Here is a 13889-nt window from a genome sequence, read left to right on the forward strand (position 1 = left end):
ACACAGATTTAGGGAACTTGGAAAGCAGGATGAACCCAAGTCCCCAAGGTCCAAGGCATCAAGGAAGGCCCTGGAGTAAGCTTTGGTGACTCTGGTATCTCTGAAGTCCTTGGCAGAGATTCCAGGCCAAGGCCTTCTTAGGCAGGGGATGGAAGGGAGGGAGGAAGGGAAGGTGGGGGCTTCTTAGGCTCAGCTTTGGTTCCTTCCTGACCCTGAGATTTTTGACCACTCAGCCAGTAGTAGTTTTGCTTGTTGGGGTGGCAGCACAGTCATCTCGGGATAGCAGGGAAAGAACCCCACAGAGCTTCCTGGCTGTCCCTCAAGCCACTTCCTGGTAGCCCTGAGATGGTGTGCAGAGGGGTCTCTCCCAGGCTTGGGTCACAGCCCTGGCTGTGCTCAGTGTCTCTGGTGTTCTCAGAATGTGCATCTTTCTAACCTCACACATTCTCTGCTTCCCCAGGGCAGGGACCTTGTATGTCTCCCTTTTGCATTGCCATACATGATGAGATGCAGGCTCGTAGTACCAGCCTGGTGGAATCAGGATTTGACCTCATCCTGCGTGTGAAACTGAACCCTCTCCTCACCCCCACATAGATACAGCCCTGCCCCAGCAGCCAGAGACAGATTGCTGATTCCTGCAGACCAGACTAGAGCTGAGTGTGTTTCCTACTCAGCCAGGATCCAGACTCAGGGTTAGCCCTCAGGCTGGGCAGACTGTGAGTCCTGAGACTTCAGGAGGCCATGGGTCACTCTTGCGAGATGTTGAACTGAGGTGCCTGTGAGTTTGCCCAGCACCCCTCCCAACTCACAACCATGCCCATCAGAGCTCATGGAGCCATAGGGCAAAGAGGGAGAGCCAACCTTGCCAGTCTTCCCTAGGCCTCAGCTCAGCCTTCTGTGTAGCAAGAAGGACAGAGATCTCACAACTGCAACTGCCACCTACGAATGGGACTGAAGTCTTCATCCTGTGCCAAGCATCTGCCTTCCATCACTGTGGGCTTACCAGAGCCTTAGAAAGTGGGTTCTTCTGCTGCCCTGTCACAGTTAAGGAAATGGGGAACTCATGGTTCCAAAGCTCATCTAGAGCTGATGAGAGGCAGAGCCAAGGCAGCCCTCTGACTAGGTCCTGCCTCAGGTTCCCCAGCTCTGGGGTCATATCTGTAGGTACATCTTCAGAAAACTTCCAGGGCCCATGGCTTCTATGGCCAGAGGTACTGGGATTCTCAGCACATGTGTGCTGCCACCTTTACACTATCCTGACACTTACTTGTTCCATTTGACTCTGAAAACCTCCAGCAGCCCCAAGCTTCTGTTTTAAGCACCTTGCAGATGTGATGAGACCATCCCAGGTTACATCCCTCTGGAGTGTAGAAAAGGTCAATATCTATCTTTGTGCCATCACACAGGGCCCACATTCTCCTCTCCTTACCCCACCAGGTGGAAATGCTAGAACGCAAGTATGGGGGACGCCTTGTGACCCGCCATGCAGCCCGCACCATCCAGACGGCGTTCCGCCAGTACCAAATGAACAAGAACTTTGAGCGCCTGCGCAGCTCCATGTCGGAGAACCGCATGTCACGCCGCATCGTGCTGTCCAACATGAGGATGCAGTTCTCCTTCGAGGGCCCCGAGAAGGTGCATAGCTCCTACTTTGAGGGCAAGCAAGTCTCTGTGACCAATGATGGTTCCCAGCTGGGGGCCCTGGTGCCATCAGAATGTGGAGACCTTAGCGACCCAGCCCTCAAGTCTCCAGCACCCTCCAGTGACTTTGCAGATGCCATCACAGAACTGGAGGATGCGTTCTCCCGGCAGGTGAAGTCCCTAGCTGAGTCCATCGATGATGCCCTCAACTGCCGCAGCCTACACAGTGAGGAGGTACCAGCCCCAGACACAGCACGGGCCCGGGACACTGAGCCCAAGCCAGGCCTGCATGGCATGGACCACCACAAATTGGATGAGATGACAGCCTCATATAGTGATGTTACCCTCTACATTGATGAGGAAGAGCTGTCACCACCTCTACCACTCTCACAGGCTGGGGATCGGCCTTCCAGCACAGAGTCGGACCTGCGGCTCAGGGCAGGGGGTACAGCCCAGGACTACTGGGCCTTAGCCCACAAGGAGGACAAGGCTGACACAGACACGAGCTGCCGAAGCACACCATCTCTGGAGCGGCCAGAACCACGGCTGAGAGTGGAGCACCTTCCCCTGCTTACCATTGAGCCACCCAGTGACAGCTCTGTGGAACTCAGTGACCGCTCAGATCGAAGCTCACTCAAGAGGCAGAGTGCCTATGAGCGCAGCCTTGGTGGACAGCAAAGCAGCCCCAAGCATGGCCCCCACGGTGGCCCTCCCAAAGGCATCCCCCGAGAGGAGCCTGAGTTGCGGCCTCGGCCCCCCAGACCTCTCGAGAGCCACCTGGCCATCAATGGTTCAGCCAACCGGCAGAGCAAGTCTGAGTCTGATTACTCAGATGGGGACAATGATAGCATCAACAGCACATCCAACTCCAACGACACCATAAACTGCAGCTCTGAGTCCTCATCGAGGGACAGCTTGCGAGAACAGACACTCAGCAAGCAGACATACCACAAAGAGACCCGCAACAGCTGGGACTCTCCAGCCTTCAGCAATGATGTCATCCGTAAGAGGCATTACCGAATTGGCCTGAATCTCTTCAACAAGTGAGTTCCCCCTTCATGCATGGAGGACAGACCTGCATGTCCTTGGTAGTCACAACCCTGGGCCCAGGCAGGGTAGGCAAGAGGCACATTCACCTTCCTTCCTACTGTGGCCTCTGCACACACCTGCACTGAGGCTCAAGTTTCAGGCAGTCTTTGTAAGGTCCAGGCAGGATGCTGTGCCATGTTTATGCTTGGGGTTACTTTGAGTCCTGGGAGACCCAGCTCCTTCCAAGGGCCATTTGTGGAGGTGGCAGGTGTTCCTGGGCCAGACAGTAGAATGGGGACTTTTCTGTGGTAAATCCCTACCCATCATGCCCACCCATGTGTTAGCTGGCTCAAGCCTCAAATGCTGGGTTCAGGGCCAATATGAAGCATAAAGGTCTTGGAACAAGCTGGTGGCAGGGGGGCTCCTGAACAAAGGCTGCCACTGACAGAACAGTGGACTAGGCCATTTGAGTGGCTGCTCTGGAGAGGTTGAGGGAAGGTGTAGCCAGGCGGTCCTGAGAGCCAAGCCATGGTAAGAGGTGGATATTTAAAGTAAACTATTCTTAGCAGGGTCAAAAATAGCATGGGAAGTGGGGAGGGCTGAGTACACCCTCAGAGGGGACCTTGGCAGCTCTTGTTTAACCTGAGATTTCATGTTTCCTTCCCTGTGGACTCTGGGATTTGGGATCATCAGATGCCAAACTGGTGTGGTCTCCCTGGGGGCTGTGGACCTGGAAAGCATGTGACTAGCCTGCCTGCTGGTTACAAGCATACACCCTAGGAGTTTCCCAGAAGGACCACAGGAGAGTAGTGGGGCACAGTGGGGGCCAGCCACATCTGAGCCCCACCTCACTGCTCCCTGCTGCTCCTCCAAGACAGGATGGCGTGATTTTGAGCATCCCTAGCAGGGCAGATGGACTGGGATAACAGAGGGGCCTGGTGGAGAGGGTGTGGTGTATAGCCCTCATGGAGGCCTCCGGGAGCTGAGTCTTAGATCCCTCACATTTGCTACAACAGTAGTTTCTGTAACCTCTTCCCTTACTGCAGCCTGCTACATGTAAGAGCCAACCTGCCACTGTGCAAGCCACAGCCAGAGCCCACAAGTCACTAATGAGTGTGTCCTGCTTAGTCCATGTGCCCTACATTGGCCTTGCTACTACTCCCATACACTACCCTGCTCCAGTACTGCCTCTCAGTCCAGGCTGGGGCAGTAAGGGTTACAGCAGAGTGGATGTGTGGAGGCCAGCAATAGGGTATAGGAGGCAGAGAAAGAATCTCCTTGACCAACCATCTCTGGCCTTTGTAGATTCTTTCTTGATCTATCATTGCTTAATTATGTGTGTAACACACAAATATATCCTGCCTGACAGCAGAAGCCTTACAGTTCAGGCTGTGTCATCTTTGACTGTGGGAGCCTTTGCTTTGTGTTCGTGCAGGTGTGTGCGAGTGTGAGAGAGGGAGATCTCCTGTATGCATGGTGCATGCATGTGGGGACCGGGGGTTGATGTCAGGTGGCCTCTTGTATTGTCTACTTACTTTTTCAGATGGAGTCTCTAATCCTGGAAGTCAGTGATTCAGCTAGGCTGGCCTGCCAGTGAGCCCCATAGTCCTCCTGTCTCCACTTCCCCAGCACCAGGATGATAGATAGATTCTTTGCATGGGTGCTGGACGTCAAACTCAGGTCCTTATAATTGCACAGCAAGTTCTTTGATGACTGAAATGTCTCCCCAAGCCCATCCAGGTCTTTTTCTCTGTGGACCTATTATGTGTTTTCTCCATCTGTGAAACAGGGCTGGTGATGACACCTCCTTCCAGACTCTTAAGAATTCAAGGTTGGTATATGCAGAGTACAAGGACAAACATGTACATTGCTGTTACTTGACCTGGCTCCCATCACTGTGGCCTGGGCTAGATGATTTCAACCTAGGACCTCTCAGAGGTCGGCTGTTGAAGGTCTTGCATGCCAAAGGTCTTGCTTGCTGGTGATAATGGACCTTCTTTGCTGTGTGCCACATGGGGTGCACCCCAGCATGGTCCTCCGAAGGCTGTTAACCTGTTACTGCAGCCTCTTCATGTCTCTGGAAACATGGTACTGTGTGTGGATTGTCCCAGTGCCTTCTCAGGATGGCAGCTGATTGGAATTGTAGGCTTCTGGGTAGAGACTTCCTTTGGCGTCGGAGCTGCCGAGTTCATGTTTCCCACCCCTGGATCTGAGTGCTTGCTCTCTACCCACACCATTTTGTATTGTCCTGCTTCCTCTGGGCCGAGTATAGATTACGTCACTGTAATCTGCATTTTCTGCTTACTTTAAAGGCACCATCTACTAGCACCTCTCTTATTTCGTTGTTATAACACACTTTTCAGGTTATTTGTCCATTTCTTCACTATCACCTTTTTTTTTTTTTTCCAGTTCATCTTGAATTTAGGACCACTGGCAAGTACTTCCCTCATATTTTGAGACAGGATCTCACTAAATTTCCCGGGCTTGACTGGAGCTCACTATACAGCCCCAGCAGGCCTTGAACTCATGGCCCTCCTGCCTCAGCTTCCTGATGTTCAATGTTTGTCACTTTTGAGGCTTTGTCATCAAGAGGTCTTCTTAAGGATCTCTTTCAGAATCACAAGTATGTCCCCTGCTGCCTCCTTGTCTTTCTCTTAGAGTTTTCTTTGTAGATATAATTTGAACACAATGAGAAGGACCCTGTGAAGCATCTAATTAGCTTTAGCTGCACTGCTCTTATCTGATGGATGTGTTTAATTTCACTTAGTCTAGCCACCAGTGCCTTTGTGTTTGAAATTGTTTTTTCTTTTTACGTTTGGCTTTCTAGTCTTCTAATTATTTTGCCCTGCTGGGGACTGAACCAAGGGCCTTACAAAGGCTAGGCAAGTGCTCACCACTGAGCCAAATGCCAACCTGCCTGTCATGTCTAACCCTCACGCCTTCATACATCTGCTGCGCATGTGCGTGTTCATGCGTGTGCAGGCGCCGATACACAAGTGTGCTCCCATGTATATATGTGTACAAATGCCATCTCCGAAGCCCCTCATGTGTCATGGTATTAAGGCAAGGACCTCTCCATTGTTACACCCTTCACAGTTAGTTCTTCCTTGTGAATTTTAGAACCACCTCATTGAGATCTTTCAGTGGAAACTGGAGCTACCTCCAGATTGGAGGTGAATTTAGAAAGACAGCCCCTTTACAATGGCAGAGACATCTCTGGAAGGCCCAACCTAGGGGCATGCATTAATTAAAACTAATGAAAATTAACTTAGCTCTCCAGGGGCACTAGCCATGTGTGGTTACTGGAGACCAGGGTAGGTACATAGCTGTGAAACAGGCCAGGCCAGGGCAGCCTGCAGCAGCTCTGGTTCTGAGAGCTCTAGCTCGTAGCCACTGGCAGAAGCAGTAAGGTTCCAGGTGGAATAAACACCAAGGCCCTGACTGGTTCCCAGCTCAGCCACTAACAAGCACCCAGCCTCAGTTTCCTCCTTCACTCCAATCATGATGCCAGGTCAGGGAGCATTGGAAATTCTGAGAGAAGCCATGTTGCTGTAACTTTGCCAGTTAAGCTGGACCTCTTTGCTAGTCTTAGAGCCTTTTGGTCCATTTCTAAATTTCTTCCATAGATGTGAGGAAGAGCTCTAGGGCTCAGAACTGGCTGGCAGCTCAAAGTTTAGTTCACAGAACCCCAGGGCCCTTCCAGGGATAGATCGGAGAGCCTAAGGTCTCATGGCTGGGCTGGAGTCTAACTGCTTTGCCCTAGGGCCTGGAGTTTTGAGCCAGGCCTCCACTGGTCTTCAGCAGTCCCAGTACGATGCCAGGCCCCAGCCCTAAAACCCAACCTTCATTCCCCTCTGACTTCACTCCCCCTGCTTGCCTCCTCTGCTACTGCTCAGGACTCTCCCAAGAGTCTCTGGTCTCCTGTCCTCACTACTGCCATCCCTTCAGGCCCCACCTTTGCCTGCACACCTGTGTCCCCTCCAGGACACATAGGTCTTACTCCCTCTCTGGCAAGTGAAACTTATCTGTCCAGAGAACCCCTCTAGGAGTCTACGGAGGGCTGCATGGTGACCCACCGTGAGAGAATCAGTAAAAGAAAATGTAATGGGAGAGCTGGGAAAGTGAGGCAAGTAGTGAGGGCCTCACTAAGGAGGCTCTGCCACCTCCAGATGTCCTTGGGCCTCTGTCAGGCTCCAGGATGCTCAGCCCCCTGTCCAGGCCCCAGCAGCACATCTGGTAGGCAGCTCTCAGAGAGAGCAGGAATCCAGAAACTCCAGGCAGAAGGGGACCGGCTATACCACTGATCTACCCCAAGACCTGGAGTGTATCCCTGGGTCTCTGAGCCTCATTTGGCACACTTGAAAAATGGGTGTGGGCTGATGATCCCAGGACTTGGACAGGATTTGAGACAAAGGGGCAAAGGCCTGGCCTGCAGCTGCCATCTCAGGAGGTACTAGGGGTGGCTGCTGTCATCATGCTCAGCGTAGCCTTTGCAATCAGACCTCCTACCACTGAAGAGGCCTTGGAGGCTCTTCTTGGCTCTGTGCAGCTGACTGTGGGAGGGGCAGATGAGTACCCATGCTCCATAAGGTCATTTCACAGTCTTCTTATTCTTGTCCTCACTCAGAGCCATCCATAGCTGCTCTTGCCACTGAGAGCTTGTAATGGAATGACGACAAGAGACTGAGGGGCTGTTAGAGGGAAGTGACTGCAACAAATGTGGACTCTGGGTCATACTTGAGTCTGGATCAGCATGATGTCTAGGAAAGCTGGCTTAGCCACTCTTAGAGGAGGCAGGCACACCAGACCTGGAAGTAGACAGCAGGGTAGAACTATGAGTGAATTCACGGCTAACCTCCCACCCATTTTCGAAAGATTTCTAGGTCCAGGCGATGAGGTGAATGAGGCTTAGAGGCAGAAGCCAATACTTTCTGGTGCTGAGTCCTGGAAGTCTGTACTCTAGGAAGCTGACTTTCCATTGCGGCATCTAGGTGGTGGCTGAGAGAGGCTTGGGGGTTCCCTGAGGCAACGGAGTATTTTAAAGACCTGGCAGTGTCTTGCTGAGCACCCTGGAACTGACTGACTTGACTCTTCTGGCCCCTCATTTTGTTGTCTCTAAAGAGAGTGGTTCCCTCCACCAGCGACCTTCCTGACTCCCTACACAGCACCTCAGAAGGCCCCAGTCTCTCCAGCCATGAAGTTGAAGACACATTTTGTCCAGGCTGCTATTGGTGTCCCTGTGGTTGGTCCTGCTCAGACCTGGCCTGTTTCCTCCTTATAGTCTGCACAGTTCCCAGGGGCTGAATGGAAGATTCCAGCTTGAACTTCCTGCTTCATTCTTGCCAGGTGACCCAGTCATCCTTAGGATACAAAGGCCCCTGAGAGGTAAAGTAACTTGCCCCAGGGTCCCCAGCCAGCAAATGGAGCTGAGATGTAAGCCTAGGCTTCCTGTTGTCACTCCACAGCCAGGTCACTACCTACCTCACACCAATGAGAAAACATGGTTTTGGAGGGTGGAGACTCGGTTGACCTATGGCAGGTAGCCAAAGAGGACTGTGGCACACCCCTCTTACAATTCAAAGACCAAATCAGGTTCTTGGCTTCCTTTCTGTAGGGAAGCCTGAATAGAGGCCACTATGTCCACATAGGGCAGGGATTGCCTCACTCATAGTGGGAGAAGGACTGCAAGGTTAATCCATAGCAGGGGCTACATAGCATGCATATCCAGCCAAATGGCTGTTCACCTGCATGGAGGCCAGTGAGTCTGCCCTTCTACCTGTACCCCTGGCCACCACACACACACACAGCAGAGCAGCAGAAACCAGGCTCCAAGTTAGCCTCTACCTTGCTCTTCCTCTGTACAATGACTAGGTGCTAGAGCGCTCCTAGCTTGGCTAGTATGGTGCCCTGGCTCTGGTCCTCACAGACTAGCCAGGGGAAGCTTCTAGAACACTAGAACTGACTCTGAAGCATCCTCTTCCAGGCATGCAGGTCTCTAAGCCCACTCATCTGCTGTCTACCCTTCCTGCCCCCCCCCCCCCGCCCCAGTCCCCACTGCCAACTAGCCTGGGACCCTCAGCCTCTCCATGGACCTCTACCTAGAGGGTATCCCTAGGCCTTGCTTAGAAAGACCCTCTCTTCTGTACTTAAGGGTCTGGCCATGCCACCAGCCCAATGTCCACAGCAGGCTCTGTGCCTGACACCTTGACCTCTGAGTTGGTGCCCTGGGAGATGCCACAGCCTTGTACCCTGTAGAACATCCCCACTTTCCTGGGTAGATGAACATGTCTAGGAGCCCTGATACCATAGGCCTCTGTATAAAAAGTAAGAATTTGCCCAAAGCAGGGGGCAGAGTACCCACTGGGGTGGGGAAAGGACCAGGTCATCTTGGGCTACTTCATTACCAGTTGTGCCAGGACATGATTGGTCAGCTTCATGGACTCAGCTCATCTGCAGGATACTGCTGTCAAAGGACCAGTAGACACTGGCACTTGTTCTGTCTCCTACCCAGAAGACAGAAGAATAGACCTTTACTCATTGGGATAAGGGAGTGTGGTCTCGACACTTAATGGGAATAGGGCTGGGTATGCTTGGGCTGACTCTAGAGCACACCTCACTGCTTAACAGTTCTCAGGGGCTGTGGACAGAGGGAATGGGAGCCACTCTGATCCCTAGGCATTCCACACAGCGTCAAGTGGTCTGTGGATCCTCCAGGGCAGGACATATATCCTGAGAGTCACCTGTACAGCTATTTTCAAACTCACTCATGTCATCCTTCTGTGATATCAGACCTTCCCTGCTAGGTGAGCTGAGGGCTCAGATTTGCACAAAGTCAGAAAGGCTGAAGGCAGGAATAAGCCTATCTGCATCAGAAGATACTCCTTTCCCTGGACCTTGAATTGCCCTACATACAGCCAGCCAGGTGTCAAAGGTAATATGCTTTGGCCTGGAGCCAGGACACGGTATAGGATATGTCTATACCTGCTGTGTCTGACCTGTATGTGCCCTGAGGACCTAGCTAATGAGACCATACCCTGGCAGGATGGAGGAAGACACTTAACCCAGCAGTGCTGTCCCAGACACCTTCCCACAGCCCTGGCCTCCCAGCAGGGCGGGGACAGTGTGGTGCCTCTGGCTCTGCTTCTGCAGCACAGTTTGCTCAGCACGAAGCTTCCTGGTGCTGAGTATGTACTTCTTCCCAGGACCTGTAGGTAGGGACCATTTCCTGCCTTCAGTTAGTTTCTTGTCCCACTTCCCTTCTTTGGGGGTGGGGAGTACAGACACAGAAGGGAAAGTAAGGAAACTTATCTTGCTATGGGAGTGACAATTTGGATGGGGTAGGAGCAGCTGACGCCCTTGGGAGCAACAGGTTGGCAAGAGGTTTGTAGTGTTTCACATCAGGATTTGCAGTGGCCTTAGTTTCTACATGTCAAGCCCAGAACTGCAGTGACATGCCTGTGTTCCCAGAAGGCTTTAGGTACCAGCTGAGAGACTTAAAATTTGGGGTTCTTAGAGGACTTCAGGGTGCCAACCATGAGTGGTCCGTTTGCATGCAAGTCAGTGCGTCACTGGCAGGAGAAGCAGGAGCAGGTCCAGCAAGTGTGGAAGCTGGAGTCCCATATCTCTGATGGCTGAGGCAGGAATGAGTGTTGTCTTCCCCCACACACACCCAAATTTACTAGCCTTTCTCTGGTCCTGGAGGCTGCCTCTAGGCATCTCCCTTTCCTGTCTGTGGCAGTCTTCTGTCTCTTCCTCCTCCATTGAGCTCTCACTAAGTCTTTTGTTTGTACAGCCCTGGTTGGATGAATATATGCATACAAAATAAGGTTAGAAAGGGGACCCAATCAGGACAGAGCTATGGTTGTCTTTGCAGGCTGCTTGCTGCTTTTCCAGCCTAGTAAAGCTCTGGGGCCCTGGCTGCCAAGCTGGGGCCCTGTTGGGGCTAAGATTTGTGACTCTCTTGCCCTCAGGGGCCCCCCCTACCCCTAGCTCTGACTTAGCTGTCCTTACACTTAGGCTGAGTGTGTGTGTCTGTGTGTGTGTGTGTGTGTGTGTGTGTGTGTGTGTGTGTGTGTGTGCGCGCGCGCGCAGGCGCATAGGGTAACACTTGCTGAGCTGTAGGAGCAGGACTCTGAATTGGTGCAGATGGGTCTTCCACAAGAACTGGACACAGTAACCATGACCAAATGTTAGGATCCCTCCTTGTTACCTGTCTGCAGCTTCCATGTGAAAGAGCAGGCAGCGAATATATCACTTTGTGGTGTAGTTCATGATTGCAAAAGTATCTATAGGTAATTCTGTGAGTTATGTCTCCAGCACCCACGGAAGCCTCCCCAGTGCCAGCATGGAATTTAAGCAATTGAGTAAAGGGCTTTGAACCAGACAAGGCAGAGTGATGCTATTTCGAACTCTGAAGTCAGCACCCATGCTGCACAGGAGGGACAGGGGACAAGGAAGGGCCAGAGGCTGGAGTAGATAAACAGAGTTGAAGGCTATGGAACACCTATTAGAAGACCCACCCTGTCTACCTACTCCAGAGATCTAGTAGTCATTACTGAGTATTCTTCTTGTCCATCCCACCCAGGAAGCCTGAGAAGGGCATCCAGTATCTCATTGAGCGTGGCTTCGTGCCTGACACGCCAGTGGGGGTGGCCCACTTCCTGCTGCAACGCAAGGGCCTCAGCCGCCAGATGATCGGTGAGTTCCTGGGAAACCGGCAGAAGCAGTTCAACCGTGATGTGCTCGAGTAAGTCTGGGGGGTCAGGGCCCCATTCCACATGCATAACATGCTGTTAGACATGGGATCCCTCACATGCACATCACCTACATCTACTCATGTGCAGCATCAGGCTTGCTGCTTGCTGGGACATAGAGTCGACTCTTGCTTTCCTGGGATGGGTTCTAAATCCCTCTGAAGAGACCAAAACCCCAAGATGCTCATGGTACTTCCAAAGTACCCGTTTGTCAAACATCTTCCTGCAGACTTCAGTATCTCACAGCCACTGGTCATTTCCACATGATGCCAGTGTTCTGTAGATAGTTGTATTCTGTACAGTTTAGCGGGCAATGATAGAAGCAAGTCTGTGTGTTCACCATGGCCAAAATTTGTTTTGTTTTGACCTATTCGGGGCCTACAGTTGATGAATCTGAGGTTGGGAAGAGCTAGCTGCCTGAACTGACCGCCTGCCTCTACCACCCAGTCTCATTTGCCCAATCCAACACCCCATGCCATTTCCCATGTCCCTACCCTGCCTGGTACACATGGCCAGCTGTATCTAATGTAGTCTCCACTACCCTCCCACAGTCCCTCCATCCACCCCCGCCCCAAGCTTCTTGCCATCACACATGACCTTCAGGTGACCCACATCTGTGTAGCCTCCTTGACGGGACAACTGTCCATCCAACTGTGCCTAACCCGTAATCCCACTTTCTGGGTGGACGACACTCTCCCACATTCCAACAGCCCTGAAAGTTAGAGTAAATGACACTGGGCTGTGGGAAACCCTGCAGAGAGGAGGTCTCCTGAGCCCATCCTCCAGCTGCTTTCTGTTGTGAGTAGTTCTGCTGTCTCCCCTAGCAGAAGGGCATAGTTTCTCTACTGTGTCTCTTCACTGATATAGACAGGTGGGTAGGAGTAAGAGCAGTGCTTGGTGCAGGTGGCCTGCTAGCTATCTCTGCTAGGATTGTCCCCAGTCCTATGACTGGGAGATTTTACTACTGGCAGAAATACTGAGCCCAGGGAGAAGTCAGTATTGGGGAGGGTGCACATAGTTGTCCCTGTCATGTGCTTTGCCGAGGACAACAGCAGCCGGGGAACAGAGATGGAACAGCTCACCAGTGTAGGTGTCCTGCAATGTGGTCTCAGTTTGACTAGGACTGCTGCCCCTGCCCCTCCATCTCAGGGAGGTGCCTTTTTTCACACAGGACACCAGATCTGAGGGGGTGGGCCTGGGTTCAGATACTCTCCTGCAGAAACCCTGCCTGCATTTACGCACATGCACATAGACGTGACAAATCAAAGGACTAAAGCTTTGGTGGAGGCTAGCCCAGACTTGACACCAGCAGAAGGTGGACGCCTCTTGGCCAAGGGCATGCATACAGCAGACCTCTCCAGTGATCCTCACATGTTTCATCCCCTTCCTCTCACTAATCAGCATGGAGGGCAAGGTGCAGGGAAACCAGATCATTACCACAGCATTTAGGTTCCCACCTACCACCCCCCACCACTGGGTTTCTGGTCTCAGGAAATCCTTGCATTGTTCTCCTCCCATTAGAAAATAGCACTGGCCTCAGGAAGTAGCCAGGCCCCCAGCCCGCCTCCTAGGCCTCCTGGAGAGAAGCTGAAGTGCCCAGATTCTGCCTGCCTACTGCACTCCTTGGGCCCCCAGGATGGGCCTGGGAGTAGAGACAGGTTCCTGGCTGATGATGCCACCACAGTCCTCTCTAGCTTTGTGGCTACAACTGCTTTCAGAGGCGACATGGACACTAGGGCATCCTGGGAAATGCCTTCCAGGCCCCATCCTCTCTCCTGAAGCCTTATCTTGGAGAGAATCGAGAGTGTATCGGTCTCCCCTCCCACCCTGCTCCCTCACACTAGGATGGCTCAGTCTCCAGTGTGGCCCTTGAGAGGTTCCTACGTAGCTCTGTCAATCATGTTCCCTGGGCACACATCCTGGTCTGGCACCTGTGTACCCATGGAATAAATGGGTGCTGATCTCTCCATTGGAGAAGAGCCACATCTTTGGGCTCCTCTGTAGAGAAGAGCATGATGCACAGAGCATATGTCTCCTAAAACTTCAGGGAATTTAGATGGCCTCAGAAGCCTGGGGATATGAGGGGCAGGCTTCCCAGAGGCAGTCTGTTTGTCCCCATAGATTCAAGGACGCTTGGCTTTTGAAGCCCAAGCTCTGTCACGTGACAAAACTGGATGTGCCATCCCATGGGCCCAGCTGCTCTCACAGGCCATCCATCTCTGTTCCAGCTGTGTTGTGGACGAGATGGACTTCTCTGCCATGGAGCTAGATGAAGCCCTCCGGAAGTTCCAGGCACACATCCGAGTCCAGGGAGAGGCTCAGAAGGTGGAGCGGCTCATCGAGGCATTCAGGTCAGGCCCTGTGTGGGGTAAAGTGGGGTGCATCACATCAGTGGAGAGGGGCATGCCCTTCATGGCTGTGCAGGGACCCAGGACCACACCAGGACAGGTATTCCTGCATATATGG

General features: G+C 52.5%; 1 protein-coding gene across 4 annotated transcripts in view; it reads left to right on the top strand.

The window, feature by feature from the left end:
* Iqsec1 (IQ motif and Sec7 domain ArfGEF 1) overlaps positions 1–13889 on the top strand; it is a 106785-nt gene that overhangs the window by 74700 nt on the left and 18196 nt on the right. For all 4 annotated transcript variants that reach the window (XM_027428865.2, XM_027428871.2, XM_027428872.2 and 1 more), the window contains exons 3-5: positions 1438–2684; positions 11255–11416; positions 13652–13774. In XM_027428865.2, the coding sequence (XP_027284666.1) occupies positions 1438–2684; positions 11255–11416; positions 13652–13774 (1532 nt within the window). The remainder of the gene's footprint in view (positions 1–1437; positions 2685–11254; positions 11417–13651; positions 13775–13889) is intronic.

This window comes from Cricetulus griseus, chromosome 8, assembly GCF_003668045.3.
Source record: "Cricetulus griseus strain 17A/GY chromosome 8, alternate assembly CriGri-PICRH-1.0, whole genome shotgun sequence".
NCBI classification, from domain to species: domain Eukaryota; kingdom Metazoa; phylum Chordata; class Mammalia; order Rodentia; family Cricetidae; genus Cricetulus; species Cricetulus griseus.